The following is a 27479-nucleotide window of genomic DNA, read 5'->3' as shown; positions in this document are numbered from 1 at the left end:
AGATCATGCAGGGGCCTGGGCCAGAGTCTCACCTCAATGTTCCCCCCAACTCGAGCCAGCAATGGAGGCAGCGGCTTGTCCTTTTCATTTCGGAGCTGCCTCTTTGACTGTCGGCGCCCTAAGGGTAAGGGTGGCACTGGTCAGTGGTCACCACCTCCTCTAAGGCTGCATCTTCCTCTGTACCCATCCCCAGAATACGTAAACCTGGGGCTAGCCTGTGCCATGTTTCTCTCTAACGCTCTTCCAGGCACGCTGCCAGCAATACCACCTAGCAAAGCTCAAAGAAGTCATATTCAAAAATTAGTAACAAAGATCTGGGAGACAATGTTACTCATGGGAAAGTAAAATAACAATCTTCCTGTTTGGTTTTGGTGTATGTGTGTTTGTACTTTCAGATGAGGTCTGTGTTGCCCAGGCCTCCAACTCCTGGACTTAAGCAATCCTGTCTAAGCCTCCTCGTATCTGGACCTGCAGGTACGCATCAGCAAGCTTCACTACCTCTCTCGACCTGAAAGCATCTGATAGCACAGGGCTGGATGCTCCAAATGTGACACAAAAAGAAAAAAAAAAACAAAAAAAACCAGTGGGCTAGAGAAAGCTAGGAAGTGAAACCGAAAGACTGAGACAGGAAGTCGAGACAAGAGGCCACCTTCAGGACGCTCATCGAAGTCCTCATCCTCCTCCTCCGACCCCACCGAGTATTCTGACTGGTTATCTGTGAGGACAGAGGAGTCCATGGTCAGCAGTCACCATACTGGGGCCTCCTGGACATTTCTCCACCTCCACCCAGGCCTTGGTCCTGCTGGAGATGCTGGGTTGCATATCCTTTAGCCGTATGTCCATAGCTATCTTTAGTCTCTAGGTACCTCCTATTTACCACTCTGACTTCCGTCAAAGCTACTCTAAGCAGTGAGTCCCAGGGTCTTCACAGCCTTCCTCTGTAGTCACTAGAGAGTGAAATCCCCACAAATCCATCTGGCTTAAAAAAGTTCCTCTTGATCCTTCCAGATCACTGGTCTCTTGCCTGCTCTATAGCCCTGGCCTCCATCAAAAGCCCCATTAAAGCTCTCTCCATCACACCTTCTCTTCCCATCTCTGGTCAGGGGCAGCCCTCACCTTGATCCTCCTGAGCGGCATCGTTGTAGTTAACCTGCTTTCGAACCCGCTTGCCCTTGCCTAGGTTTCGGGCAAGGTCTTCTTGCTGCTGCTCATAGTGATGCCTCAGCAGCTTCTCCCAGTAGTCGGGATCCACGTTCTCCTCCTGCTTGATGATCTCTCGCTCGATCTCCTCAATCTGGAAGGCAGCAGAGTCAAGGTTGGCAGCGTCCCTCTCACTTTGGCTGCATCAAACTCCTTCTCTCTCCTAGATAGGCCAAATCCTGCTCAACGCTGCCTGACCTGTCTTCGTGTCTGCATCCAGCTTCTGGACACTTCACCTTTTTCTCATCACCTCTTCCTTGCAATGTGCTGGCTCCTCTAAATCTCTCCTCCACTTCCCCTTGCTTCCTCCCGGACTCTAGTAGCTCTGTGACTACCAGAACTTTTTGGGCCCATGTCTCTCTCCAAAGTCCAGTCTCATCTATCGGAGTGAGAAATTGTTTGAGGTCTACTGTTGCTTTTTGCTGGGGGCCAGGGTGAGGGAATAATTCAAAACTAAGAGTGCAGAGTTTCACTGCCCTTCAGAGATGGCTTTGGAGAGACAGGGTGTGGCCTCAAAGCCTCTCACCTTGTCCTCTTCACGCACAACATACTGTGCCACCTTGAAGGAGCTGAGATACTCATTCATGTTCTGCACGTCAGTATCCTCGGTTGCATCCTGGTTCCGGTCCAGCAGTCGAGCAATGGCTTCGTTGTCATAGTGGATCACACTGCTATCTTCCTCCTTATTCTCTCCTGGCAGAGACACGAACAGAAAGGACTTGAGGCTCTAGCCAGAAGTTCAGGCAGCTTAGGATGGGTGAGCTGCTCCACTCTTCCTCCTCACTGGGCCCTGGAGAGAACTGTTCCCGTGACATGGGAACGTATGTCAAGGGTTCCTTGCTTTGTTTCCTTAGGTGGCCAGGTGGCCAGCCTTTCTCTCAGGACTACTAGAAAGGTTTTTTTTTTTTTTTTTTTCCCTCACAGGCTGAGAGAAGTGGCTTTTTTTGTTTGTTGCTGTCTGTTTGCTTCAGAATGTACTTTTCCTCAGGGGAGAACAGGGACTACCTTTAGGGAGCTGTAGAAAAAGCTCTCACCCTCATTTTCGTCCTTGAATAGCTCCTCAGTGCCAAATTTGAGGATGTCATCCAGCTCCTGCTTAGACATGGAGCCGGCCTTGGAGCCCAGGCCTGGCCGCACCACCAGATGCGTCAGCATCATCTTCCTCTTCGCCACCTGTGTTATCCGTTCTTCCACAGACGCTCGGGTCACAAAACGGTAAATCATCACCTTGTTGGCCTGGCCAATCCGATGGGCTCTGCTGAAGGCCTATAGGGGCAGGAGAGGATGGAGGTCAGCCAGGGGAGTGGCACAGAGAAGTTGACACACCGTCAGAAAAGGAAAAGTAGGGAAAGGCCTCCTCCTCTTTCCTCAGATCCACACCTGAGCAGGACAACCTCCTCCATGAGCTCATATCAACCTGCTGAATGTTAAGAGGGGATTTAGGGTGCAGGTTCCCACCTGGATGTCATTATGGGGGTTCCAATCAGAATCGAAGATGATGACAGTGTCAGCTGTGGCCAAGTTGATGCCCAGGCCCCCAGCTCGGGTGGACAGGAGGAAGCAGAATTGTTGGGCACCAGGAGCTAAGAGGTGAGAATTAGGCCAAGTTTTCCACCAGCTGCTAGATGCTCTAACTATAAATCATTATATCCCAACTCCAAAGTCTAAGTTTCCACCATCCCCCATCCCAGGGACAAGGCTGAAGTTCTCAGGCTTTCCATATCCACAGGGACCAAAGTATTCATCCTCACCATTAAACCGATCAATGGCCTCCTGCCTAAGGGCGCCAGTGATGCCGCCATCGATGCGTTCGTATTTGTAACCTTCATAGTCTAGGAAGTCCTCTAGAAGGTCTAGCATCTTGGTCATCTAAAACACAGGACAGTAGGAGTCCAAAGGTTATGACAGTAGCTTGGGTCTAGTTCCCCAAAGTAACAAATCCCCAAGTCTTGTACTGAAAACCACCCCCCCTCAAGCTCCCAGGGAATTCACACCACCTCCCAAGTCTTCACTGTTCTAGTCAAACTCTTGATTTAAGACCATTTCTTATAAGGCACAGGTTCTCTGAGACCCATGAAAAGGTTTCTGAGAAACCTATAAATATTTTGAAAAACTCATAAAACTGGCATGTGGCTTTCTCCAAAGTGGAGGGATACTTTCATTAGCATCCTAACGGACCAGCATTCCCTACCTGTATTTACTCACAAGGCTGATGACTATACTAGTCTTAGAACAGGGATCAGATGCAGGGATGAGGCAGGCATGTCAGGCCTTTTGTTTTGTGTTTACAGACGAGGATCTGCTGTGTCAGCCTGGCTGAGAGGCATGCACCACCTCAGCCAGCCCAGACCTTCGCCGTGTCGGACTGGCCGAGAGGCATGCACTACCTCAGCCAACCCAGACCGTCTTCATTCCATCTTACTTGTTTTCCAGAGCTAAGGAGCAATCATAGCCCCCTGCAAGCTAGCAAAGGCTCTCCCAGTGAAGCTTCTCCAGCCACTTGTCCTCCCTTTTCATTATTTGAATACAAGCTGTCTCTATGTTTAGACTGGCTTCAGCCTCAGCATCCCAACTTCAGGGATCACAGGCATGTGTTGCCTTGCCTGCCTGAGTCAAGGCATGCTTATGAGCAGGATCTCAGTCTTTCATACTAGAGCAGCCACAGGAATGAGGACAGGGCTGGCGAATGGCAGCAGAGGACAGCGATGGAGAGAGCAGGCGGACGGGCACCTGTGAGAAGATGAGCACTCTGTGTCCTTGCTCCTTCAGCTTTCTCAGCATCTTCTGCAGCAGCATAAGCTTCCCCGATGACTTAATGAGTGCCCCACCCTCATAAGCCCCGCTGGGCAGTTTTGGAGACTCCTGAAAAGAGGGGAAATGGCGAAAAGAGGGTCAGGAAGCATACTCCTTACTCCTACTACTTTACCTAGAAAAGCCAAAAGCTTAATACAGCTCCCACACTTTTCAGTTCTACCCTTCCAAGGTCAGAACCTGGGCCCAACAACCCAGCTCCACCCCTGTGCTCAACACAGACCCTCCCAGAGAAGCAGCCATGCGCTCAGCTCCCTGCTCTGTTACCATGGCAGCCACAGGGAAGAGGTATGGGTGGTTGCAGCACTTCTTAAGGTCCATCATGATGTTAAGCAGGGACACCTGGTTCCCACCACCTCGTGAATTCAAGGCCTCAAAATTTCGAGTTAGGATGTACTTGTAGTATTTCCTAAAGACCAGGGTGGGATATACAAGGAATAATAAGAAAGGAACCACTTCTTTTTCATTTCTTTCCTTCCTTCCTTCCCTCCTTTTTCCTTCCTTCCTTCCTTCCTTCCTTCCTTCCTTCCTTCCTTCCTTCTTTTGAAACAGGGTTTCTCTGTGTAGCCCTAGCTATCCTGAAACTCCCTATCCTGGAACTGTAGCCCAGGCTGGCCTCAAACTCAGAGATCTATCTACTTCTGTCTCCCAAGTCCTGGGATTAAGGGCAAGGGACACCACTCCCAGCAGCAACCACTTCTAACACGCTACTTGGTCCCAACTCTTGGAAAAAGTACTATCACCCAAACCTCACTCCCAAGTAGAGAGAGCCTGTCCCAAGTCTCACTTCTGCATGGGGCTGAGCTCCACTCGGACAATGAGTTCTGTCTTGGCCGGCATGTTCTTAAAGACATCTGCCTTGAGTCTCCGTAGCATGTGTGGCCCCAGCAAATCATGTAGTTTCTTAATCTGGTCCTCTTTGGATATGTCAGCAAACTCCTCCAGGAAGCCCTCCAAGTTGCTAGCAGACACAGAGGTAAGACAACACACAAGATGAGAGGTCCCTGCTCTGATCTCGGGCTCTACTTCTTACATCAGATGAATCTTCTACTGGAACTCCTGGTGCTGCCTTTCTTCCCTGCCACCGCCCTTAGCGAGCCACTTACTTGAACCTCTCGGGAGTGAGGAAGTTCAAAAGGTGGAAGAGCTCCTCCAGGTTATTCTGCAGTGGGGTCCCCGTCAGCAACAGCTTATGATCTATCTTATAGCCATTGAGGACCCTGAAAAACTAGAAAGTGAGACAGGGTCAGGCAGGAGAAAGGGTTATCAGTGGCAAGTGACTGCCTCACCTCACAGACATTTCCCTATTGCCAGCTCCTGAATTCCCATTTCCCTCCAGATCAGAGACCCCCAAATCTCTAGCTTCTTCCAACACAGTCCTGTCCCCAGATAGTTCAGGAACCTTCCTTCCAGGCTACAACTCCCCCAAAGGATTTGATTTAAGGATCAAGACACGTGGGGGTTCACAGGCTCCGTCTGGAACCTCACTCACCTTGGACTGGTTGTTCTTAAGTCGATGAGCTTCATCCACCACAAGACAGGCCCAGCGGATGGAGCCAAGCGCTGCCTGATCGATGGTGATCAGCTCGTATGACGTTAGGAGAACGTGGAACTTCACCTGAGCCTCTCTCTGCCAACATAACCACTTCCCATTCAGCTGCCACTTAACACACACCTACCCACAGCCCCAGCCCTCACCCTTTACACACCTACCCACACCCCCAGCCCTCACCACTTAACACACACCTACCCACACCCCCAGCCCTCACCACTTCACACCTACCCACACCCCCAGCCCTCACCCTTTACACACACCTACCCACACCCCCAGCCCCCACCCTTTACACACACCTACCCACACCCCCAGCCCCCACCCTTTACACACACCTACCCACACCCCCAACCCTCACCCTTTACACACACCTACCCACACCCCCAGCCCCCACCCTTTACACACACCTACCCACACCCCCAGCCCCCACCCTTTACACACACCTACCCACACCCCCAGCCTTCACCCTTTATCAAGAACCATAGCTCTCAATTTTCACCCCCATGCCCAGTACTGACAGACTCATGCATGCTTCCAGAAAGTCTATGATGGAGTACAGAGGCACAAAGACAAGGAGAGGAATTCCTTGTTGGGACAAAGAAATGAGAGATCTGAGGATCTTGAAGCAGGAGACAGAGACTCACCTTCATCTTAAAAGCTTTCTTCCCGCCTTTTATAGCATTATCCTCAAAGGAGAACTCATTTTCTCGAATAATGGCCCGGCTGTCCTTGTCACCCGTGTATGTGACCACATAGAACTTGGGTGCCCACATTTGGAACTCTCGTTCCCAGTTGATGATGGTGGAGAGTGGAGCACTCACCAGGAAGGGACCTTTCGTGTGGCCCTGGGAGTCAAGGGTGGAATCCCGTTAATCCTGGCTCTAGGACTACACACCAGTCTGTCTGCTACCTGCTGTAGCCTTCCATCCTCCATGCCCAGGCTAGGCTAGGCCTCCATCACGCACCTCCTTGTAGAGCGAGTAGAGAAAAACGATGGTTTGGATGGTCTTGCCCAGGCCCATCTCATCAGCCAGAATGGTGTCAGTGCCTTGGGCCCATGAGAAGCGCAGCCAGTTCAGCCCCTCCAGCTGGTACATGTGCAGAGTGCCTCCTGTGGCTGTGATGAACCGCGGCTGGGTCTCGTATTTCACTGTAGGCTGAGGAATGAAAACATCACAAGGTTCAAGGGAGCAGCTCGCGGTTCTTCTGCCCTGTCCCAAGCTGGATTACAATTTCCTGAGCTACGGCCTGAGTTGAATTGTAATCTTCAGTCTTCCCCCCTTGGCCCCCAAAGCAAACCCAGCACTAGGAAGGGCTAGCTCAGAAGGGGACTGGGCTCCACTTCTGGAAGCACTTCAGCTCCTATGCCAAGTCCCTAAGCCCTCTGAAGAGGGCAAGAGTGCACGAGGGAGAACAGCAGTTGCTCAGAGCGGACTGCTTCGGGGAACTCGGTCCCAAGGCTGTAGTGACAGAAGAGAGAACTTACATCATTAGTAGGTGAACTGGGAGGCCCATCTCCCTGCAGCTCCTTCTTCTTCTTCTTATACTTTCGAGGCTGTGCAGGGTCCTCTCCCATAATTAGCTCACTGAGGAAAGAGTGGGTGTCTGAGCAAGGCCTGGTCCTCAGGAGCCCTCCCACTTTCCTAAATCTATTCCAGATCTGCCTCCCTCTGCCTAAAACCTCTCCTCAAATTCTCTCAGTTTCTTTCTCCAAGGATTTTTTTAAACCTAACTACATGTAAATTTTGTGTGTGCATGCACATGTCAGGGCCTACATGCAAAGGTCAGAGGACAACTTGTGAAATTTGGTTCTCTCATTCCACCATGTGGATTCTAGGGGATGAAACTCAAGCTGTCAGGCTGGATGGCAAGTACCATTACCCACTAAGCCATCTTGTGGCCTTCTCCCAAGCCTTCTCCTCTCACTATACCTTGAGAGTCAATCCTTCTTCTCCAGGTAACCTCTTACTCATTTCTCAGACCAGATCCCATTTCCTCTTCTCATTTTTTTAGATTTAGTTTATTTTTATTTATGTTTGTGTGATTTTTATGCACGTGTCTGTGTGGTAGGTGCCCTTAGAGGCCAGAAGGAGACTGATTCCCTGGATCTGGAGTTACAGAAGGTTGTGAGCCTCCGTATGTGGATGCTGAGCTCAGATCCTCTGCAAGAGCCCTGAGCTGCTGGGTCATCTTTCCAGGCCCAGCCAGATCTTGCTGCTCTTCCTCAGACTACTGCTCCACAGCCATCAAAGGCTGAGTCCAGGCTGCCACTGCCCTAGCCTGGGTCTGCGTGAAACTGCATTTGCAGCCTAGTTTTCAGGTTCTATGCACTGTCTCCCTCACCGATGTCTCCAGTAGCTTTGTTTGTGGTCTTCATATTCGGGGATGTTCATCTCATCCTCCTCCCATGTAGACTGGTCATAAGGCAAATCCTTCCATTTCACAAGATAATGGTAATTCCCCTTTTTATCCATACTGTTGGGCAGGAGGCCAAGAGGAGGAGCAAGAGAGAAAAACAGTATGGTCACACTGCACAACATCGTAGTAAATAAAGTGCCAACAAGTACAGCATCTACTACCTTAGCCTTCTCAAGATGGTATGTAAAAGTCACCCATCACAGCACATCCCGAGAGCCCCATATCACTCACTGACCCAGACAGGATTTCTGAGTCTCTAACATGACACTCACGGATAGAGGCACTAGCAAGTGAACCAACAAATATCCCATCTGATCACTCGCGCTCTGGCATAAATGAGCCAGTGCTAGGCAGAAATAGAACCTACGCTGCAAACACAGCTTGCTTTCCTGTCCCATCCCCAGCCCTATGCTACTAGAAACAAATGAGGAGGCTGGGCTTTCCTCCTGACTTCTCAAGTGCCCTAGAAGAGCAAGGCCAGAAGGACTGGAACTGCAGAAACAGTTACCAAACCTCAACTGGTTATTTGGTGTATGCAGGGCCGGCGCCAGAGTGAGAACATGTCATGGTCCAGGTAGGCCTTTCTAGGGACCAAGGACTCACCTGTGGTTGATGATGCGGTGGACGGTCATCCACTCTGGCTTGATGCCAAACCGGTAGTACTTCTCCTCCATCTCAGCGTAGTGCGGGTCCTTCACCTTGCGCTTGTCACTCTTCCCGTCATCCTCACCAGAGCCATAGTCCAGGGGCGGCGGCTCATCCATGTCATTTTTCCGTTGGTAGTTGCGATACATTACCAAGTGGAAGATTTCCAACTGAGAGAGCAGAGAGGGAGGGAGAAGAGACAGCATCCAAATTCAAAAAGACAAAGGGCAGCGGGGAAGAGGTTAGCCCTGTGAGTTGCAGAGAAGGGGTCTTTGAAAGCAACTGGATAAAAAACAAAGAGTAATAAAAGCAATAGTGAAAAATACATAAAACTGCTAGGACAGCGTTGATCAGGCCTGGGGAGCAGCTGAGGAACGCAAGACAAGACAAGGGCTTAAGACAGCAAAGATGGATACGAAATGAAAAAGTAAGAAGGAGATGGCAGTGAGGAAAGGGGTGAAAACTACAGAGATGAAATGAGACCAAAAGAACCACAGAAAAAGTGTGAGGCCTGAGGCCTAACCCGAGGGGGAAGGAGATGGAAACCCAGAGGAGAGGGGAGGAGCAAGCTAGTGACTGACAGCAGAATCCTGAGGGTAGGACAAGCAACAGCCTTTGTACCTGGAGCTCCTTGGCCCAGGAGCAGTGCCAGTAGGACAATCCCACCCATTTGACAAAGAACTCTCGCTCTGATCTGCCTTGAAGAGGACGAGGGGGTGGGACATCTGGATTTCCGTCTGTTTGTTGGGGTGCTGGCACTGCAACAGGTGGCTCCCCCCATCGCCAATGCAAGATCTTCTGAACACGACCCTTTAGCACAGGACACTTCAGGATGGACACATAAGAGAAAAAGGAAGGAAAAAGGCAAGGAGAGCCTCTTGTTAGGTAGGACAAAGGTACAACAAAGGGTGGCGCTAAAAAAGGAAAAGCTCAGTGTTTGGGACCCAGGAATGGGTGAAAGTTGGGGCTCAATGGTGAGGTCAGGGACAGAGTCCCACTTACTGTACACCGTGGGCACAGCCATTCGCCGTTGGGGATGTCGGGCAGCGGGGGGTTCAGACAGTGGATGTGGTAGGAGGAGATGCAGGCGTCGCAGCACAGGAGCTCCCCGCCGTCCTTGCACACTCGGCAATATTCCATGTGGTCGTCTTCTTCCTCCTTCTCTCCTTCCTCCCCCTCCTCTTCATACTCTTCCTCCTCCTCCTTGGCCTCCCATTGTACCCCTTCCTTCTCCTGGGAATCAAGAGCAGAAAAAGAGAGAGAGAGAGAGAGAGAGAGAGAGACTGCGAGGAGAGAAGATGAGAGAGTAAGAGAGAGAGAGAGGTAGGGAGGAGGGAGGGAGGGAGGGAGGGAGGGAGGGAGGGAGAGAGAGAGAGAGAGAGAGAGAGAGAGAGAAGATAAGGAGAGACTGAAAAATTGAGGCAAAACCAAGATGATTGAGTCCCAGAAGTGCATAGAAGTCAAGTCTCATGGGCCCTACCAAACAGGATATCCCCATTTTCCAAAAACACTGGCTCTGCCGAAACAGGGTTTAATGAAAGGACCCAATTAGGATTCCAGGATCTTGTTTACCTATTGCTGAGAAGCCCAGAAGACCATAACAGAAAGCAAGAAGAAAAGAGCTAGGTGGGACCCCGAGGGCACCAGGTACTCACACAGTGGGGACAGCTCCATTTGCCCTCAGGAGCCCGGTCAAGCTCAGGGTCAAGGCAGACGAGGTGGTAGGCACGAGGGCAGGTGTCGCACAGAATAATTTCCCCACCCTGCTGGCACACCTCACAGTAATCCTGGTGATCCGTCTCGTAGCCATCAACCTCCTCCTCCCCGGCCACTGCGGGACAGCCCAGGACTGTCATATACCCCAGTCAAGGCAAAGGGAACAGAAAAAGAAAGAAAGGGATTCAGGGGAGACAGAGAGAAGGGCTGAATAGAGAAGTCAAAATCTGAAGTAAGAAAGACAGCAAAGGAAGAAGAGGGTGGACAGAGGGGGTCACACAGTGACAGCCCTTACCCTTTTTCTTCTTCCTTCCTGGCCGGCCTCGCTTCAGTTTCTTGGCACGGACAGGGCCATCAGGCCGGCCTGAGGCACTATGGATGCTACCACTGTCCAAGTCTGACTCCTCAGCTTCTGGTTCCGGGCCCTCATCGCTCTGGAAAGTATACTGCCATAGCCCCGCTATCATCAGTGAGGCATGCTGGGTTCTGCTCACCACCTTCTCCACCCCTAGACTGTGGGTTCCATGCTCAGCTTCCCTCATGGACTACCCATGGATCTCAGCCCTTGACACCAGGATGTTTAGCAGACAGGGACAAGCCACTCACCGAGCCTGCCTTCTTCCTCTTGCCACCCAGCAGCCCCAGCTTGATTTTGAGTGGTGCCATCTTCTTCCCTCGAAGCTTCTTGCGTCCATCAGGTACTCGGGGGCTCTTATTCCGCCTCTTGTGGCCTGGACCTGAATGAGAATAGGGAGGAAGGGAGAAAACCCGTAGGCCATGACACACCCTGGAAGAACAAGAGTCACAGGAACTCTGGACTGCGCCGTGGGCTACGGCTTTCCTCGTGTCCCCTTCACGGGCAGCAACCCCCTCTTCCCCCAGCGATCAAGGCTGGGAAGGCTTGAGCTAGTCGTGAAGCCATGCAGTTTGGAAAGCAGGGAAACAGAGGTTGGAAGAAGAGGTTTCCTACCTTTGCCCTCTTTGGTTTTGGCTCTTCTGATAGGTGGGGGCTGGATTTCAGGAGCAGGGGGTGGTGGGAGGGCAGGGGGGGGTCCAGATGGTGCAATGGGGGTGGCTGGGGAGACAGCAGCCGACACCTGCTCGGCTACAGCTGCTGCCGCCGCTGCCGCCGCCGCCGCCACAGCAGCTGCTGACCCTTTGAAGGGGTTATTGGCACTGAACTCTCTCCACTTGGCCCCCAGGATGGTCATCATCTTCGACATTGGGATCTTGGGATTCTTCTTAGCAATTAGGGGCCTGGAAATATGGAAGCAGAAAATCCAGACCTTTCACAGATGGTCTGGGAATACTGCCATCTCCCCATATCAATTAAGTCTGTGCTAACTATCCTAGGTGGGGGAAATACATCCTATTAAGAAAAACATTAATTTAAGTAATAAATTAAGCAAAAAGAAGTTAAAAGGGAAATAGATCCTGTTGAGCACCATCCTCACACTGGCACAACGGCACTCTTGCTTTGATTTTTCTGCATTTTACTGAATTCTATGGAACTTGAAGAAAGTTTCCTCTGGGATAGTTTTGTGTGTGTGTGTGTGTGTGTGTGTGTGTGTGTGTGTGATCGAGACAGCATTTCTCTGTGTAGCCCTGGCTGTCCTGGAACTAGCTCTTGTAGACCAGGCTGGTCTCCAACTCACAGAGATCCGCCTGCTTCTGCTTTCTGAGTGCTGGGATTAAAGGCGTGTGCCACCACCACCCAGCCTCTCTTGGGATAGTTTGAAAGAGACAGACATTGCATCTTCTTCAAAGGTGTGTGTGCTCAGTGCTGGGAAACAGGCTGTCTCCAGCAGGGGTGTAAGTAAAGCATCACTAAGGACAGCTACCGAGTCTAGGTACCAAAGGTACTGGGCTTTGCATTCAACTTCCCACCAAATCCACACAGGCTCCAACAAAGTATGTATCATTTCTAGTTTACAGATTAGGAAACTGAGCACCAAAGAAATTAAGTATCTTGCCCAACTGGAAGCCAAGGCACTAAATTGCTGTGTTAAACCTCAGCATGGGCTTCCTCCATAGCTAAAATCCTGCTGCTACCAATGCATGATGTGTTGTTACTAGGACTTTAAAAAAAGGTTGTAAAGACTTGAAATAAAAACTCTCAGACAAAAGTGTCACCCAGGTCTAGTCTAGAGAAGCTACAGCGAGGAAAATGGAATTACTGGAGCAGAAGACTCAATCCTTCCTGTCCTCACTACCTTCTAGTTCTGGAAAGTTCTCTAATGTAGTACTAGACTCATGACTTCTGTCCTCACAACCTTAAGGAAAGACAGACTCTTAGCTGGAATTGACAGATCCCAAACCAAGAGTAGACTGAAATAACATGCAAAATGTTGTGTGCATATGCCATGAATTTCTCTGGAAGCATTTTCTTAGATTTTAAACACATTCCAGAGAGGCCCAGCCCACACCCCAATATTAACCATTCATCTGAAAGGATCCCCAGTTCCACTGTACCTCATGAACTGACTGAAGGCTTTATAGTTGGTAAGTGTGTGGTAGTCTTCTTCCGAGAACACATGCTCCACATCCTCTAAGCCCCAGGTCAGAAGCAGCGCAGCTGATGACTTCTGTTCCACCTGCTGATGGGGATGGGGGGTAAGGTGGGGCTCCTTGGCCCCTCTCCTCTCATCCGTCAATGTCTCACTCAGTCTCCACCAACTTCCTGCTCCCCCTGAAGCCCAGGCCCCGTGCTTTACCAACCCCAGTTCTGGCCGCACCCCTCTTCTCCTGCACCTCTGATGCGGACCCCTCACTCTTCCTAATTGTACTCACCTTTTGCCCCCCATCTCCTTCTCCCCTTTTCCTCCTCTTTGTCTTTTTCTCTTTTTTTTCTCGGTGCTTCCTTCTTCGTTTCCGACCTGGTCCAGTTCCATATTCGCTGCCTCCACTCTCTGACTTCTCCCGGTACTCATCTCGCTCTGAGCCAAATTCCTCTTCACTGTCCTAAGGACGAGAAACAAAAATAACATCTATTCCTTCTTGCCATGTGCCAAGAACTGTTCTTAGCACAAAACATATTTTATCTCTTTCCATCTTTACAACTATCCTATGAAACAGTAATTGATCTATAGTTATTCACTTTTTTACAGAGGAAATTGAGGCACGGGGAGCTAACTAAACTGCCCAAGAAGACAGAGGACTTCTAGGCTCTGAATTCACGTGATCTTCTAAGACTGTGGCTTTCTTCTTCCCTCTGTATTGGGAATTAAACCCAAGACTTAAACATGTAAGGCAAGTTCTGCACACGGAGCTATCCCTCAGCAAGCCAGGAGCTCTCAACTGTTTCTCTCGGACTGCAGGGCAAGTTACAGTGACAACTGGATGCTTGGAGCACTGAGGTTAGGGTTCCAGGTCCAAGAGATGCAGATGATTTTAAGAACACCTTTGCCCAGGCAACCAGGGCCAGAGAAGATGTAGTCTCTGGGAAGGGGACCCCACCTTGCTACAGCGTTGGGGACCCTTGATACTCACGAGTTTCTTGCGTTTCCGGGGCTTGCCTGGCTTGTTTTCCTTCTGCTTTTTGGGTCCTCGCTTTCTCTTCTTCACACCCAATGCTGAAGGCAGCAGCCGGATATCATCCTTATCTTTGGAGAGAAGAGCACCAGAAAACCTAAACTTGGAGCACCCCAATCCCTGAGGTTCTTTATCGTCCCCTTTCTTGCCGACTCAGTCGCACTCTCTAGGAACCCAGGCATTAATTCCTCTAAATTTCACTGCCCTCCAACGGATGCAAACAGAGTGTTTCTAGTACTCTGGGATCCTCTGCTTCTGAATGGGAGGTCAAGGGTCAGAAAGGAAGAGCAGCCAAGCCACTCCCTTTTCTCCCCTCCTACTAACAAGGGACCAGACTCTAGGCCACCGGCTCAGACTGTGGCAGGTCCTTTCAGTCCTCGCCAGGGCTCCTCCTGCCTTCCCCCTCACTTTGCCAGCTGGCAGCTTGCCCAGGAACCGGGGAAGCCATGCCCAGCTGCTGGCCTGGCCTGACCCCAGCACTTGGAGTAGGGAGACACAAGCTGGCAGCTCCCTAAGCCAGATGCTGAGAAGGGAGAGCCAAAGGTGGACACCCGGGTTCTCACACTAACACCCTGGGGCTCTGACATCCTTTTTGCCAAGAGGGAGGCCTCTGTTTACATTTTCTTGGATAATCACCCCAACACAGCACTGGAGCAAAAGAAATTCTCAGCTAGTCATTCTACCCTCTTGCCCACGGGACCAGTACCTGCCTCCTTCATACCCTAACTCAGCAAAACGAAGTCTGCACAATTCCCTAAACAGTCCTTCTCCCAGAGGACTGGAGTCTGCCTCTAAATCTCTTCCCAGAGGCTGTGCCCTTTATCCATGGCTTTACCTTTCGCTTCTGTATTTTTCTCAGACATGCATACACACACGCTCACACACACACACACACACACACACACATTACAGGGACACAAACAAGGATATAATCACAGACAGACACACATGACATGTGCAGTCTCAAATTCATTTACACATATGCACGCACGCGCGCACACGCGCACACACACACACACACACACACACACACACACGTGTACCTGCTTCAGCACAGCTATGTCCCTGGCTCTCTCCCCAGAAGGTTCTGACAGAGGGCTCAGGACGGGTCCTTCCCTGATATCCCACCACCCCATTCTCCCTGACCCCTGCCAGTGTGCTGAAGCTTGGGGACCAGAGTGGTTTCTTGCAGAATTAAACCCTAATGCCCCACAAACGGATGTCACACAGAAACGGTGCTCTGGTTCACCTACCACCCCCACCAATCACTAGACTAACCAGCCAGACCTGTCTTGTCCAAGGAAAGGCAGCTGCAGCCAGAGGGGAAAGCCAGGGCTTGGCCCAGGCTCTTGCTCTAGGACACACAATCCTCCTTCTCTCAACAGCCAAGGAAAATTAGCCACAATTAACACCCCAGGCCTGGGTTTCCGATCTGATGCTACCTTTCCTTCTACCTCCACCATCCCGGGTCCCTGTGAGCGAAGACAGTCTAAGATGGGGGTGTGGGTATGCAAAGAGGCTGCCTGCCGAGAGGCCGTGTGTGAAAACTGATCCAGGGCTGTAACAGGACGTCAGACGTCATGCCTAGCAGCTGGCTCCCCTTAACTCTAGGGACTTGGGTTAACACGAACATGGAAACGAAGACCGCGGGGCAAGTGGCAAGGGCAGGCCAGGCTACGCCAACTGGCTAAGGATCAGGGAAGTGGCCCGCCAGGGTCACCCTGGGTGTGTGGGGCGAGTAAGCCTGTGAACTCCACTTCCCACCCAGTCCAGCAGGAGGTTCTTGGTTTTAGGCCGACGTCGGTGGCCAGCAGAGGGGAAGAAAGGCGAGGAGAGGCAAGGGAGGGTAATAAAGCAAATCTAAGCCCCAACCTCTGTCTCAGCAGCCTCTCAATGCTGGCCGCAAGCCCAGACTCTCCCACATCCCGGCTCAGATCTCGGGAAGGTGGGGAGGGCGAGGGCGGAGTCTGGCGGAAGGGCCTGTGGGAGGAGCCTGGGTGAGAGCGTTCCTCCCGCCCCTCTCTCCTAATCTCGCCATCAATCTCTCACACTTATATTTATTTTTTTCTCAAATTCCCCTCCCTCCCCCACAACGAACCTCCATAATAGGTCTGCCGCACATGCGTACTGAATGCAGGAGGTGGGTTTGTATGTTGAGACCTTTTGCAAAGAAACTACCAGAATTTTCCGCACCACCCACAATCATTTCCCCACCCCCATCCCCACCCCCCAAGGAATCACATCTATATATTATGTTATATTATTTCTCTAGACTTGCCAGAAGGGGGAGGGGGAAGAAATGAGGTTTTTTTCTTTAGCTTCCTGCTCCCTTCCCCCACCAACACGAATGCTATTATTTTAAACGTTTAACAATGTAAGGAGACTGGAGCGAGGGGGAAGGGATAAAAATTGGTCTTGGGTAAGAATGTAAAACAAAATGGTGAGAATCAAAGCAGTCGCAATGAAAACAATGGAAGGCTCTCACGAGTACAAATTCATATTCCAGAAAGAGACGAGGGCGGGCAGCCTGAACAGGGCTCCTTAGAGGAGACTTATTTTCCCCACACTTAGGTAGACGGATAATGAGTACGCTAAAAATATTTTTTCGAAAGTTTTGCCTCAGAAAGTCATCTGAGGGGGTGTATCTGGGTCACTTATTTGACTTGGAGGGCTGGAATGGGGGATGAACTTGCCCTGGGAGACAGAGGAGGTGAGGTTTTATTTCAAATATAAAAATGTAAAAGCATTTGACGTTTCTCAAGGGTTCAGAAAGCAAAGAAGGGGGAGGGAGGACGCCACACAAAGACCCATGTCGACCTTAGACTCGTTCATTCTTCTCTCTTACAGGCACACGGTTCCTGGGATCAAAACCAGACCCGAGTTCCGAAGAGTCAGGCGAGAGTTACGGGTCCCCTGACTCACCTGACGAGCCTCTTTCCCCTCTTTTTCACACCTTGCCACAGCATACCTGCGGGCAGCCCTCTCCCCAGAATCTTTTATCCTCTCCCCACCCTCCACCCTCCAAGCGAATTCTGCGGGCTCGGTGGAATAACTTTTTTTCTAAACTTTTCCCCTTTTCGGGTAAGCCTAGCAGGGGCAAGCGGGCTTTCCCCAGAACAGCATTAAACACATTTATACCCCCTCTCTAAAGGCTGTCTCAACATGTGCGACACAAAGTCACACTGGCCAATATGATAGTTTCACAAATAACGTTTGGAAGTTTGGTGCATTTGTGCTGCTCGGCCGCCAGAGACTTGGGGGTGTGGATGTCCCCAGTCAGAGGTTAGGGACACCTATCCTCAAGAAGACAGAAATCGCTCCACCGGGGGAGGAGGGGTCTGCTAGACGTCTGTCCCCAGCACAGCTGAACGTGCTGCTCAGAGTGCCCGATGACTTGTCATCTCGGAGAAGGGTGCTGAGTGACGGTCAAGCACAGAGCAGCTGGGTGGGCAGTTCACGCCCCCCAACGTGGTCAGGGTGTGTGGGTGGGTGGCTTCATCAAAAGAGTGACAGTGAATGGCAGCCACGTGAGAGTCACAGCTGGGCAGTTCGGCCACCCCAGACTGGCGGGGTCACGGGGGATGGGGGGCTGCACTTGACACAAAAGAGCCTGGGGCAGAGATGCCGAGGGTGGGGCCCGGGGCATCAGGCTCCCCAGACACTCTCCTGTCTCCCCTAATCTGAAGTGACCCGAGATCTCCACGGCCAGCTGGGGGTAGTGGAGCGAGGGTAGGTCTAAGTCTTACTCCAGGAAGTGGTCTGCGTGGAGTGTGGTCACCACCTGCCCCTAGTCATCAGCCGCCACAAACATTCACACGCCCCCTCCCCCGCGTGCCACCGCACGCCCCTGAGTTGGCGAGCACCAAAGTCCCTGCAGGTGGAGGGGCTGGTCCGCCGGCCACCGTCCCACCTCTGCCTGCCCTAGTCCCGTGCGGAGGGCGTCGGGTGGCCGTCGGCGCCACCCACGGAACCCCACTCAGCTTCAGTGCGACCCCACCGGGGCCGAGCCCGAGGGGCGCTCACGCGGCCGCCCCTCCCCCACGCGCCCCTCCCCCCACGCAGCCGTCCGGTCGCCGGGGTCTCCGCGGTCCCTCGCTCGGCCTGGGAGGGGGCCCCGGCTTCGCTGCGGCCGTTTCCTGCCTACCCCCTCCCCGCCGAGGGTGAAAAAAAAAATCTCCTCCCCCGAAAGCCGCGACCAAGTGGCCCGGTCCGCGCGCGCAGCTCGCTCCCAGCGCTCTCCAGCCCGGGCGGCGGCGGCGACCGCGGTAGCGGCGGGGGAGGGGTGCGGCGGGGGAGGGGAGGAGGCCTGGCCCTGAGGCCGCCGCCGCCCGGACCGCGGGGCCCGTCTGGACCGGCCAGGCGCCCGGGATTCGCCTCGGCTCGGCCGCACAGTAGGTGCCCGGCCCGGCGGCTCCGCTCGGGCCCGGGGAGTCGGGCGGACGCTTACCTGGCGGCGGGGGCGGCGGCGGCGGCGGCGGCGGCAGCGGCGGCGGCGGCGGCGGGAAGAGGTGGCAGCTGGGGGGGCTGTGGCGGTCGCGGCCCCGGTCGTGGCCCGGCCCGCGTCCGAGTACTCCCTCTTCGTCCTCCTCCTCATCGTCCTCGTCGGCCGCCTCCACCTCCTCCTCCTCCTCGTCGCCCTCTTCTTCCTCCTCTTCTTCCTCCTCCGACACCACCATCTCCTCCTCCTCCTCCTCCTCGTCCCTCAGAGGGGAAGCCATCCTGTGGCTCTGGCCCCCCCACCACCCCCCCACCCACCGCCCGCCCGCCTCCCCCACCGCTACCACCACCACCTCCTCCTCCTCCTCGGCGGCGGCGTCCTCCTCCTCCTCACCGCCTCCCCCAGCCCCCCAAGCCCCCGGGCCACCCCCCTCCAGAACACCCACCCCAGGGGCCGGCGTCTGAGGAGGGGGGCCGCACTACCCCCAAAAATGTTCTTGGAAAAATTTAAGGACTTTTTCCCCCTTCTCTCTTTGCTCCCAAGAGAACAAGAAAGGGAGATCGTTTTTTTAAAAAATTATATATATGTATATAAAAGTTTTCGACTTCTCTCTACCCCCCTCGGTTGCTTTAAATATATTTAAATTCTGAGGGGGGCGCTCAGAAATATTTCTCAGAGCTGAGGCACTAAGATGGCCGCCTTGAAATTATTTTTAAAACAACCCCCCCTCCAGCACCGCCACCCCCTCTATAAAGAAAGAGAGAGGGGGGTAAAATCCCCTTTTAAAACAAAATGGCTGGCTTAATATTTCATTTTTCATACACCCCCCTTCTCCCTGTTACATCCATCTCCAAGCTTCTACTCAGAAACCCACTAATTTCTCCTTTTTCATAACTGATTAGTGCACAGATTAATACATTTTCCTTGTGTATGGAGAGAGAGAGGGGGAGGGAGAGAGAGAGAGAGAGAGAGAGAGAGAGAGAGAGAGTGAGTGTTGGGGGGCATGAAGGATTTCTGCATAAAACAAAAATGGCTGCTGTGACTTAACTCCCCCCCTTATAAAAATCTTTGGGGGGCATTAATCAGTACTCATGCTCAGTCTGACATCAGCATAAATTGTTAAAGGTTAACTAGTTAGATACTAGTCCAACTAGATTGAATTTTTCTTTTCTTTACTAGTCTTGTTCCTCCCCCCCCCCCACCTCCCTTCTCTAAAGAAAAGGTTTTTTTTTTTTTTTTTTCTGAATACTTCAGAAGGGAGTGGTTTGATGTGAAGGTTTTTTTTTCCCTTCAGGCATTGAAAAGGAAAAAGATGAAATATATGTTTATATATAACTCTCTACATACCTCATTGAAGTCAAAATGCATTTAATTGTGTACGTAGCTTTTAAATGAGAAGAAGTACTAGATTTTTTTTTCTTCTTTCTTAAAAAAAAGTGACAGAAATCCTAGTGACTTTTGGGGGAGAGAGATGAATAGATATGATGACTGAGTTTTTTCAAGGGAGTCCATGTTTGATTCTCTTCCTTCGCCAAGCCTTTTCAGGGTTTTATAATTGTTGTAAATTTTATCTCTACTCTTTCTCCCTCCCCTTCCCTGGTTGGCTGCTTGTAAAATCGTCTGACTTGAGAAATTAATTTAGGGGTAAATAGGACAGATTTTTAGGAGAAAGAAGAAGGAGTCAAATCTGGAGATTGTGAAATTCTTTTCTCTTTCTCCTGTTTCAGTGTACAGCTCTTCCCCCATGATCTTCACCACTGATAAAGCAGAAGAAACTGAGGCACGGGGAGAAAGTAGCTGACTGGGAAAAACAGGTAGGAGTGCAGCCAGGCCCTAGCATTAAACTGGCTGACACATAATTTCCAACTGGATCCCAGTGTTCATCTTAAAGTTGTACCAGGGGTCAGATGGAGAGTTGACAAGGAGTCCAGAAGTAAGTTTTGCCTACAGAGATTTGACAGAGCCGAGACTAAAACTTGCCAAGAAGCAAAAGAGGAAGGGCAAACAGTTGGGGTCCACCTTTTTGGTCTCTGCTCTTTTCTTCCTCTACCCTCCTCCTATCCTTTTGATCTGTCATGTTGTTCCCCATCCCTGACCTGGGGAAAACATCTCCTGGGTCATTTCTCTATGGTCCCCTCAGCTTCGCAGTGTTCACAAGGACCCCAGAAGAAGGTAGGCAACAACTGAGAAAGTATTGGTGACTAAGGAATAGTCTACAAATTTTTGTTTACAATGCTAAAATATTTATGATGTTCTACTCCCTGTCCCTGCTCCACACACTTTGGTTTCTTTGTTTTTTGTTTTTTTTAAATGTGGAATTCTGTTGTCTATAATCCTAATCTGTCCCAAGTCCATCCTCCCTCAGTCTCGTTACTGGTCTGGGCAGGCATCCTCTTTCTGTGTATGGGTGTTTTATTCCTCACTGAGACTGAGGGCTTCATCATCTCTGTGGCTTTCCATCTCTGGCTTCTGTGTGCCTTTCTCTTCTGCCCGGGAATGCCTGTGGTTCTTCGTGTGTGCCTGATCCCCCCTTTTCTGGCCCGAGTACATGTATGTGCATCATCCTAAGATTGAGAAGGGTGTCGACACGTGTGTGGGCCACATTGCATAGCTGTGGCAGCAGTCTCCTGTGCGCGGCACCTCTGCCTGCCTGCCACATGTGTCCTGTTCAGCAGGTGTAGGTGTCTAAAGGTGGCAGTGTGCCTGCCCATGCTGGCCTACATCCTGGTCTCTCTCTTTAGCCTTGCTCTCTGCCCAGCTCCCTTCCTCGTTCACTTCCCCTCCTCTGCCTGTTAGCACTTGCTCCTGCCCTTTTTTGCTTCCTGGTGACCTCCTGATTTGTCTTCTCCCCTTGCTTCTGCCTGCCTCTCTACCTGCTCACTTCTGTTATGGTGTCTGCCTGCCTGCCTGTCTGCTCCTCCCTCACTGGCTGGCAGCTTCTTTCTCTCCCTGGTTGTCTGTCTGCTTCTCTGGCTGTTTGCCCACCACTCTCTCGCTCTAGCCATCTGTCTGCCCGCCTGCCTGTCTCTGTCACTTTTAAAGCCTGAGTCTCTTGGTTTGTCTACCTTCCAGGACTTGCCACAGTTTCCCATAATGATCTGTCTCTCATCGTGACCTTTTTCTTGTTTCCGTGTCTCCGCTAAGTTCATCCCTTTCCCCTGCTCCTTTAAGCTGCGTCCTCTGCCTGTCTGTCTTACTGTCTGCTGCTCTCCCACTGTTTAGTGTTTGTGTCTTGTCATTCTCCTTATCAGCTTTTTCTCCCCTGGCTTCCAGGGGTGGTGTCAACAAGCCTCCAGTGGGGTCAGTTTCTCTCCCCAGGTCTTTGGAGTCTCATCTGCATTCAAAGCATACCCTACCCAGCCTTCCTTCACATCTCTCCTTTTTAATTATCTCTTTCTACCTTGCTGCTTTCGCAGGCATTCTGCCTGCCTCAGTATTTTTGTTGCTTTCCCAGTCTCTATTTTCCTGGCTTTTCACTGTCTACTTAACGGGTTCTGGCTGTCCACATCTCTGCTAGCTTTTCTTTCTTCTTGTTTGTTTTCGGTATTTTTCCCCAGTCAACTTTCAGATAGACGTAAGCATGGTATGACATCCTAAAAACCTATACTATCGAGTCGGTCACAGGGGCTAGAGAGACAGTTTAGTAATTCAAGAGCATTGGTTGTTCTTCCAAAGGACCCAGGTTTGGTTTCCAGTACTGACATGGAGGATGACAAACATCTGTAACTCCAGTTTCAGGGAATACAACGCCCTCTTCTGGTGTCTATGAGTACTGCACACATGATATACATACACTGAGGTAAAACACTCTTACACATAATGAATAAAAATTAGGGACTAGGGGATGGAGAGATGGCTTAGTGGTTAAGAGCGCTGGCTACTCTTCCGAAGGACTTCGGTTCAATTCCCAACACCCACATGGCAGCTTACAACTGTCTGTAACTCCAGACCTTCACACAGACATACATACAGGAAAACACCAATGCACATAAAATAAAAATAAAATAACTTTAAAAATATTAGGGACTGGAAAGATGCCTCAGCCATCCAAAGCACTTGTTGCTCTTGCAGAGAACTTGAGTTTGGTTCCCAGAGCACACACATGGTGACTGAGAACCACCCTCATATAACTCCAGTTCCAGGGAATTCAACACTTCTGACTACCGAGAGCACTAGGCACACATATGGTACACATACATTCATGCAGCAAAACCACTCATACACATCAAGTAAATAGATGCCTTTTTAAAAAAATAAAACCTTTAATGAAGAAAACAAAAAAGTAACTCTCATGTTTCCTCTTCCAGGCCAAGACACCCTCTTTAGAGTCAGTGGCCATCAGCTTTTTCAGATGCCGCTCCAGGGCTCCACATGTATGATCCCAGCGCTCCTCTGCACACAGGTGCTCCCATCACTTTTTGCTGTTTCTCATTGCCGCTCTCCCAGGTTTGCTATGTACCCTGCCACTGTCAGTACTTCCTGTCTCCCTGGGTTTGTGCCTCTTCCCTCTTGTCTTTCTGAGTCTTCTTTTTTTTTAAAAAAAGACCCTATTTGTTATTAATTATTATTACGTATACAATGCTTGGCCTACATGCCAGAAGAGGGCACCAGATCCCATTATAAATGGTTGTGAGCTACCATTCAGTTGCTGGGAATTGAACTCAGGTCCTCTGGAAGAGCAGTCAGTGCTCTTCACTGCTGAGCCATCTCTCAGCTCCCTCTGGTTCTGCTTTGTAGGTGTGACGGAGACAGGTGTCATCTTTTATATTGACTGGTTGCTTACTACCAAGGAAATGCTTAGGAAGGGCTTACTCTCCCCTCATCTGTCCTGTTCAACCTGGTGGTGAGTTATCTGGCTGGCAGCCCCCTTTGTTGGCCTCTTCACCACAATGTGCACTAAGACAAGACACGCCGGTGCTGACCTGCTACGCGATTGCGGTGGACTCCGAAAGTGCTGTCATGGGGAAACTGTGCTGATACGCACATAAAGTGCTGGATGCCTGCTCTGCCTTTCTTGTCTAGGCTTACATACTTACAATTTTTGCCTGCTTTTTTGTTTCTTGTTTTTGTTTGTTTGTTTTTTCAAGACAAGGTTTCTCTCTCTGTAGCTTTGGAGCCTGTCCTGGAACTAGCTCTTGTAGACCAGGCTGGCCTCGAACTCACAGAGATCCGCCTGCCTCTGTCTCCCGAGTGCTGGGATTAAAGGTGTGTACCACTACTGCCCAGAAATTTTGCCTTTTTTAGGAAGACAATATGTTGCTATGCAGCCCAGGCTGGCTTTGACTTGAAGATCTTCCTGAGCCTCCGAAGAGCACATCTGCGGGCACCCGCCATGCTTGCCTAGGCCTCTACAGATTCTTTTAGAGGCCTAGGACTCTGGATCCTGTTGGGTTATTGACTTAGGTCTGTCCAAGAAGTTTGCCTTCTTTCTTATCTAAAATGTTTGTTCTATATTAAAACTTCTTCCCCCTACCCCACCTCATACCCTTTCTTCTAGCTCCTTCCCATATGTCTTAGAGACAGAGACTCAGGCAGTAACCAGTCTTTTTTTGAGACTATGGCAAGACTTCACAGAATGCACTGTTCTTTCATTTTGCTTCTTAAATGGCCTGTGTTCCTGAGCTGAAAACTCCAGCCTCTCTCACTTCTGGGTTCTATCTTCTGTCTGTCATCTTCTCTATTTTAGCCTTTCCTGACAGGCTACCTCCCTGCCCTGCTAGCTGCCTGGCCTGGCCTATGTCCTTCCATCATCCACCTGTCTGTTCGAGTCTCCATTTGCCTGCAGTCATGCATTTTAGAGCACGTGGTAAATTATGAGGCACTGTGTTTGTGTAAGGCTTTTCTCTGTCTTCCTCCTCACCTGTTTCCTCCGTTGTCTTCTGCTTCACTCTCTCTTTCTCTCTTCACTTGGCTGTGTTTGCCTACTTCCCACCGCCATTTGTCTTCTCCATGCCGGCCTGCTCTCCTACCATCCTCCGTCTGCCCAGGGCCTGACTCTTTTCCGTGTGCAGGTCCCTCTATAGTTCTTTCCCCTATTTGTTCTCTGCCCTTGGGCCTTCTATCTGTCTCTAGATGTCTGTCCCCTGCTGTCAGTTTCAGGGTAAGCATCAGTGCACTCTATGCTTCCAAAAATAAGAAAGTTTGAAATCTTTTGTAACTAATTTGTAGAAATTACTTCTTATTTTTTTATTTAGAAGAGTGTTCAGGTGAGAACAAGGAATATACATATATGCAGTTACCAAATGTAAACTAGAAGTTGATGAACCTTCCCAGTGTAAAATAAATAACAAGAAAATGCATTGAGGAGGCTCCCACACCACTAATAAGATTATTTAAAGGAGAATCAAGAAATGTATCTAAAGCAATAGCTATAAATCTTTCCGATTATAAAAGGTCATAAACTGTTTTGCTAGAGAAAAGACAGCCACTCTTTCAAGGGGACAAAAGCTCCAGCTCCATGGAAACAAGCTTCATCGCAGAGCTCTATGTGCTGGGCTAGGGAGACAGCTCAGGCTGAAACTGCTCGCCCCACAAACATGGGGACATGAGCGCCATCTCCAGCACCCACTTCCAGCTGATGTACAGAATATGTACATAAGATATCATGTATGTGTTCATAGGCCTGTGGGCCCAAGTTAAAAGCCTGACATAGGAAAGCAGTGAGACTTAGTGAGAGAGCACAGACAAGCCTGTGGACGTGCACAGTGCACACTCTGCAGTCTACGACTTCCAGTCCACGGCGATATAAACGTTAGAGACAATAGTGTAAGGCATGTAGATGCTCAGGATAGTCTAGACATAGATTCAGTGATAAGGTCATCTAAATCACTGGTTCCTAAACTGTCCTCTCCTAGAAAAGTCTGTCCTGACTCTGAGATTTTATATATAAAAATATATGTATGCTATATTTATATAAAATACATATAAATATATATTACATATACACGTATCAGGCTGGCTTCAAAAAGGTCTGCCTGCTTCTAAGTCCTAAGTGCTGGGATCAATGGTGGGTGCCACCACACCTGGCCTAACTTGATCATTCCTATGTAGTATAGCATAGAAAAATCACACAGATTTTCACAGTGCAACCAAAAGCTGAACATGATTGTGTTCTTTCTCAGCTGAGAAAACGCCCTCACTAGGCTGGCCTGTGGGCAAGAATGTGGTGTATTTTCTCAATTAATGATGGATGCACAGACCCAGCTCAAGGTGGGCAGTGCCACTACTGTAAGAAAGCAGGTTGAACAAGGAAGGAGTAAGCTCCTGCCCTGTTTGGGTTCCTGCTGACGGCTCAGTGATGGGCTGTGATGTGGAACTGGACGAGGGCAGATTTCCTGCCCAGGTTCTCATGTATTTTTATCACAGCAGTGGAAAATGGTGTGGAACCCTAACAAAGACAGCAGCAGATTCTTATGATTCAATCTTTACTGAATAAGTATTAAATTGTGCATGTTATATAATTCCATCCATGTCGTAAAATATTACAAGGGTTAGTAATGATTTTCATAGAAATAACATTATTTTGTTTTCTGTATATTTATATTCCTCTCCCTAGAATTTGCTCTGGAGTACATACACTATGATGAAAAATAAGACTTAGTTGAGAGAGACACTGACTGATTGACTAGTGGTCATGAAGCTTGGTAGTCTCACATAGAGAACGACCTGGAAGGACTGGGACACAGCTCAGTGCTAGAACACTGGGTTCAGTACCAAGAGCAGATCACATAGCTCAGAGAAGCTTTCATGTGTGTGCAGTGTTGGAAATTAAGCCCAGAACTTCTGCATGCTAGCCAGTGGCTTTCCACTGAGCTACAACCCCATAGGAGGATCTAATTTTAGATCCAGGGTGCTTTCCAAATTCCCCAGTCTTGTATTAAAAGCCTGCATGCCTTGGAGGCTCCCGCAGCCTTGCTCAGATCTCTGCCTTCTCTCCCCTTAAGGTTAGTTTTTGAGGGGCCCGGGAGATGGCTCAGTGGGTACTTGCAGCCATCCCTAAAGGCCTAGGCTTGATTCCCAGGATCCACACTGTAGGCAAGAACCAACTCCTTCAGGTGTCCTCTGGTCTCCACATGTTCTCATGTACCCGCCCGCCAGTGTGCTGTGCCCCTGTGTTCTCATGTACCCGCCTGCCACTGTGCTGTGCCCATGAAATAATCCTTTTTTAACTCCTAATTTTCCCCTAACTCGCCCCACTTTCACTTCACCTCGTTCATCTGGCTTGAATTCCCATAGTAATTCATTTCAGTCAGTCTTTACCTCTGCCAGTGTGCCAGCTCTTGTTCACCTTCCTGCAAGCCACTATCCTTGGTCACTGTTTACCACCAAGGTGCAAAGTGCTGCAGTCCACGTGACTGTCAGACTAAGTCCGTCCTCAGGAATGTTTTCCTGATCAGCTTCCTTTGCGAGTCAGCTTCTCTATAGTGGCTTTCTGGTTTTTGTTTGTTTTTAATGCTTTAATTTTAATAATGTGTATGTCTGTGTGCACATTAGTGGAAGGGCCTGCAGAGACCAGAGGCATTGTGACCTCTGGAGCTGCGTTGAGGTGACTGTGGGCCACCAGTGTGGTGCTGGGAACTGAACTGAGTCCTCTCCAACAGCAGTGTGTGCTATTAATCACTCAGCCACAGTGAAACCATCCTCAAATCCATTCCTTCGAGTGAGTCTGTCCACTTGCAGAGGACAGAATGAAGGAGCATGGACAGGAAGAAAGAGGAGGACAGACCCTGACAGAGTGGTGCACACCTGTGATCCTGTACTTCGGAAGGAAGAGCAGGAAGAACAGGAATGAAAGGCCATCCAGAGCTCTCCAGAAAAACTGAGGCCAACCTGGAGCTATGTAGACCCTGCCTTAAAAAAAAGAAGAGGTGGAGGAGGAGAGAAGGACAGATAGGGATGGAGTTAAACATGAAGAATTAGAGCCTGTTTTCAGGAGACTAGTGAGAGGGTTCAGTCTAAATTGTAGAGCAAGACCATTTCAAAGAGTAGGTTTGGCATTAATGTCTCAAAGGAGCTCTCTTCCTATTGAAGATACGTTATTATCAATATGTTAAAGTGTTTAAGCCAGGCTTGATGGCACACACCTTTAATTCTAGTACTCAGGAGGCAATGTAGACAGAACTCAGGGAGTTTGAGGCCAGCCTGGTCTACATGGCCACCTGCAGGCCA

The 27479-nt window shown here is 50.2% G+C and overlaps 1 protein-coding gene and 1 long non-coding RNA gene across 3 annotated transcripts in view; one reads left to right on the top strand and one right to left on the bottom strand.

Annotated features, from left to right (window-relative positions):
• Chd3 (chromodomain helicase DNA binding protein 3) overlaps nt 1-18591 on the bottom strand; it is a 26618-nt gene extending 8027 nt beyond the window's left edge. Inside the window, exons 1-27 of the mRNA XM_038325316.1 lie at nt 18321-18591; nt 13832-13944; nt 13133-13303; nt 12815-12939; nt 11313-11599; nt 10949-11079; nt 10638-10788; nt 10282-10475; nt 9629-9859; nt 9248-9451; nt 8585-8796; nt 7907-8038; nt 7050-7149; nt 6529-6720; nt 6208-6408; nt 5504-5641; nt 5118-5239; nt 4799-4972; nt 4279-4420; nt 3931-4062; nt 2952-3069; nt 2659-2783; nt 2235-2466; nt 1727-1893; nt 1117-1294; nt 650-715; nt 33-118 (exon numbers count right to left, since the gene is read on the bottom strand). Of these exons, the coding sequence (XP_038181244.1) occupies nt 33-118; nt 650-715; nt 1117-1294; nt 1727-1893; nt 2235-2466; nt 2659-2783; nt 2952-3069; nt 3931-4062; nt 4279-4420; nt 4799-4972; nt 5118-5239; nt 5504-5641; nt 6208-6408; nt 6529-6720; nt 7050-7149; nt 7907-8038; nt 8585-8796; nt 9248-9451; nt 9629-9859; nt 10282-10475; nt 10638-10788; nt 10949-11079; nt 11313-11599; nt 12815-12939; nt 13133-13303; nt 13832-13944; nt 18321-18591 (4395 nt within the window). The remainder of the gene's footprint in view (nt 1-32; nt 119-649; nt 716-1116; nt 1295-1726; nt 1894-2234; nt 2467-2658; nt 2784-2951; nt 3070-3930; nt 4063-4278; nt 4421-4798; nt 4973-5117; nt 5240-5503; nt 5642-6207; nt 6409-6528; nt 6721-7049; nt 7150-7906; nt 8039-8584; nt 8797-9247; nt 9452-9628; nt 9860-10281; nt 10476-10637; nt 10789-10948; nt 11080-11312; nt 11600-12814; nt 12940-13132; nt 13304-13831; nt 13945-18320) is intronic.
• LOC119811375 lies at nt 18180-27479 on the top strand. Of its 2 annotated transcripts, XR_005284982.1 has the most exons (4): nt 18180-18264; nt 20039-20125; nt 22619-22713; nt 23049-27479. It is a non-coding gene; the product is annotated as an uncharacterized LOC119811375 (long non-coding RNA). The 2 variants fall into 2 exon arrangements; XR_005284981.1 differs by having other exon boundaries at nt 22619-27479.

Source organism: Arvicola amphibius, chromosome 4 (genome assembly GCF_903992535.2).
Source record: "Arvicola amphibius chromosome 4, mArvAmp1.2, whole genome shotgun sequence".
NCBI classification, from domain to species: domain Eukaryota; kingdom Metazoa; phylum Chordata; class Mammalia; order Rodentia; family Cricetidae; genus Arvicola; species Arvicola amphibius.
The sequence above is the reverse complement of the archived record's forward strand: the minus strand, read 5'-3'. Positions and strand labels throughout refer to the sequence as shown.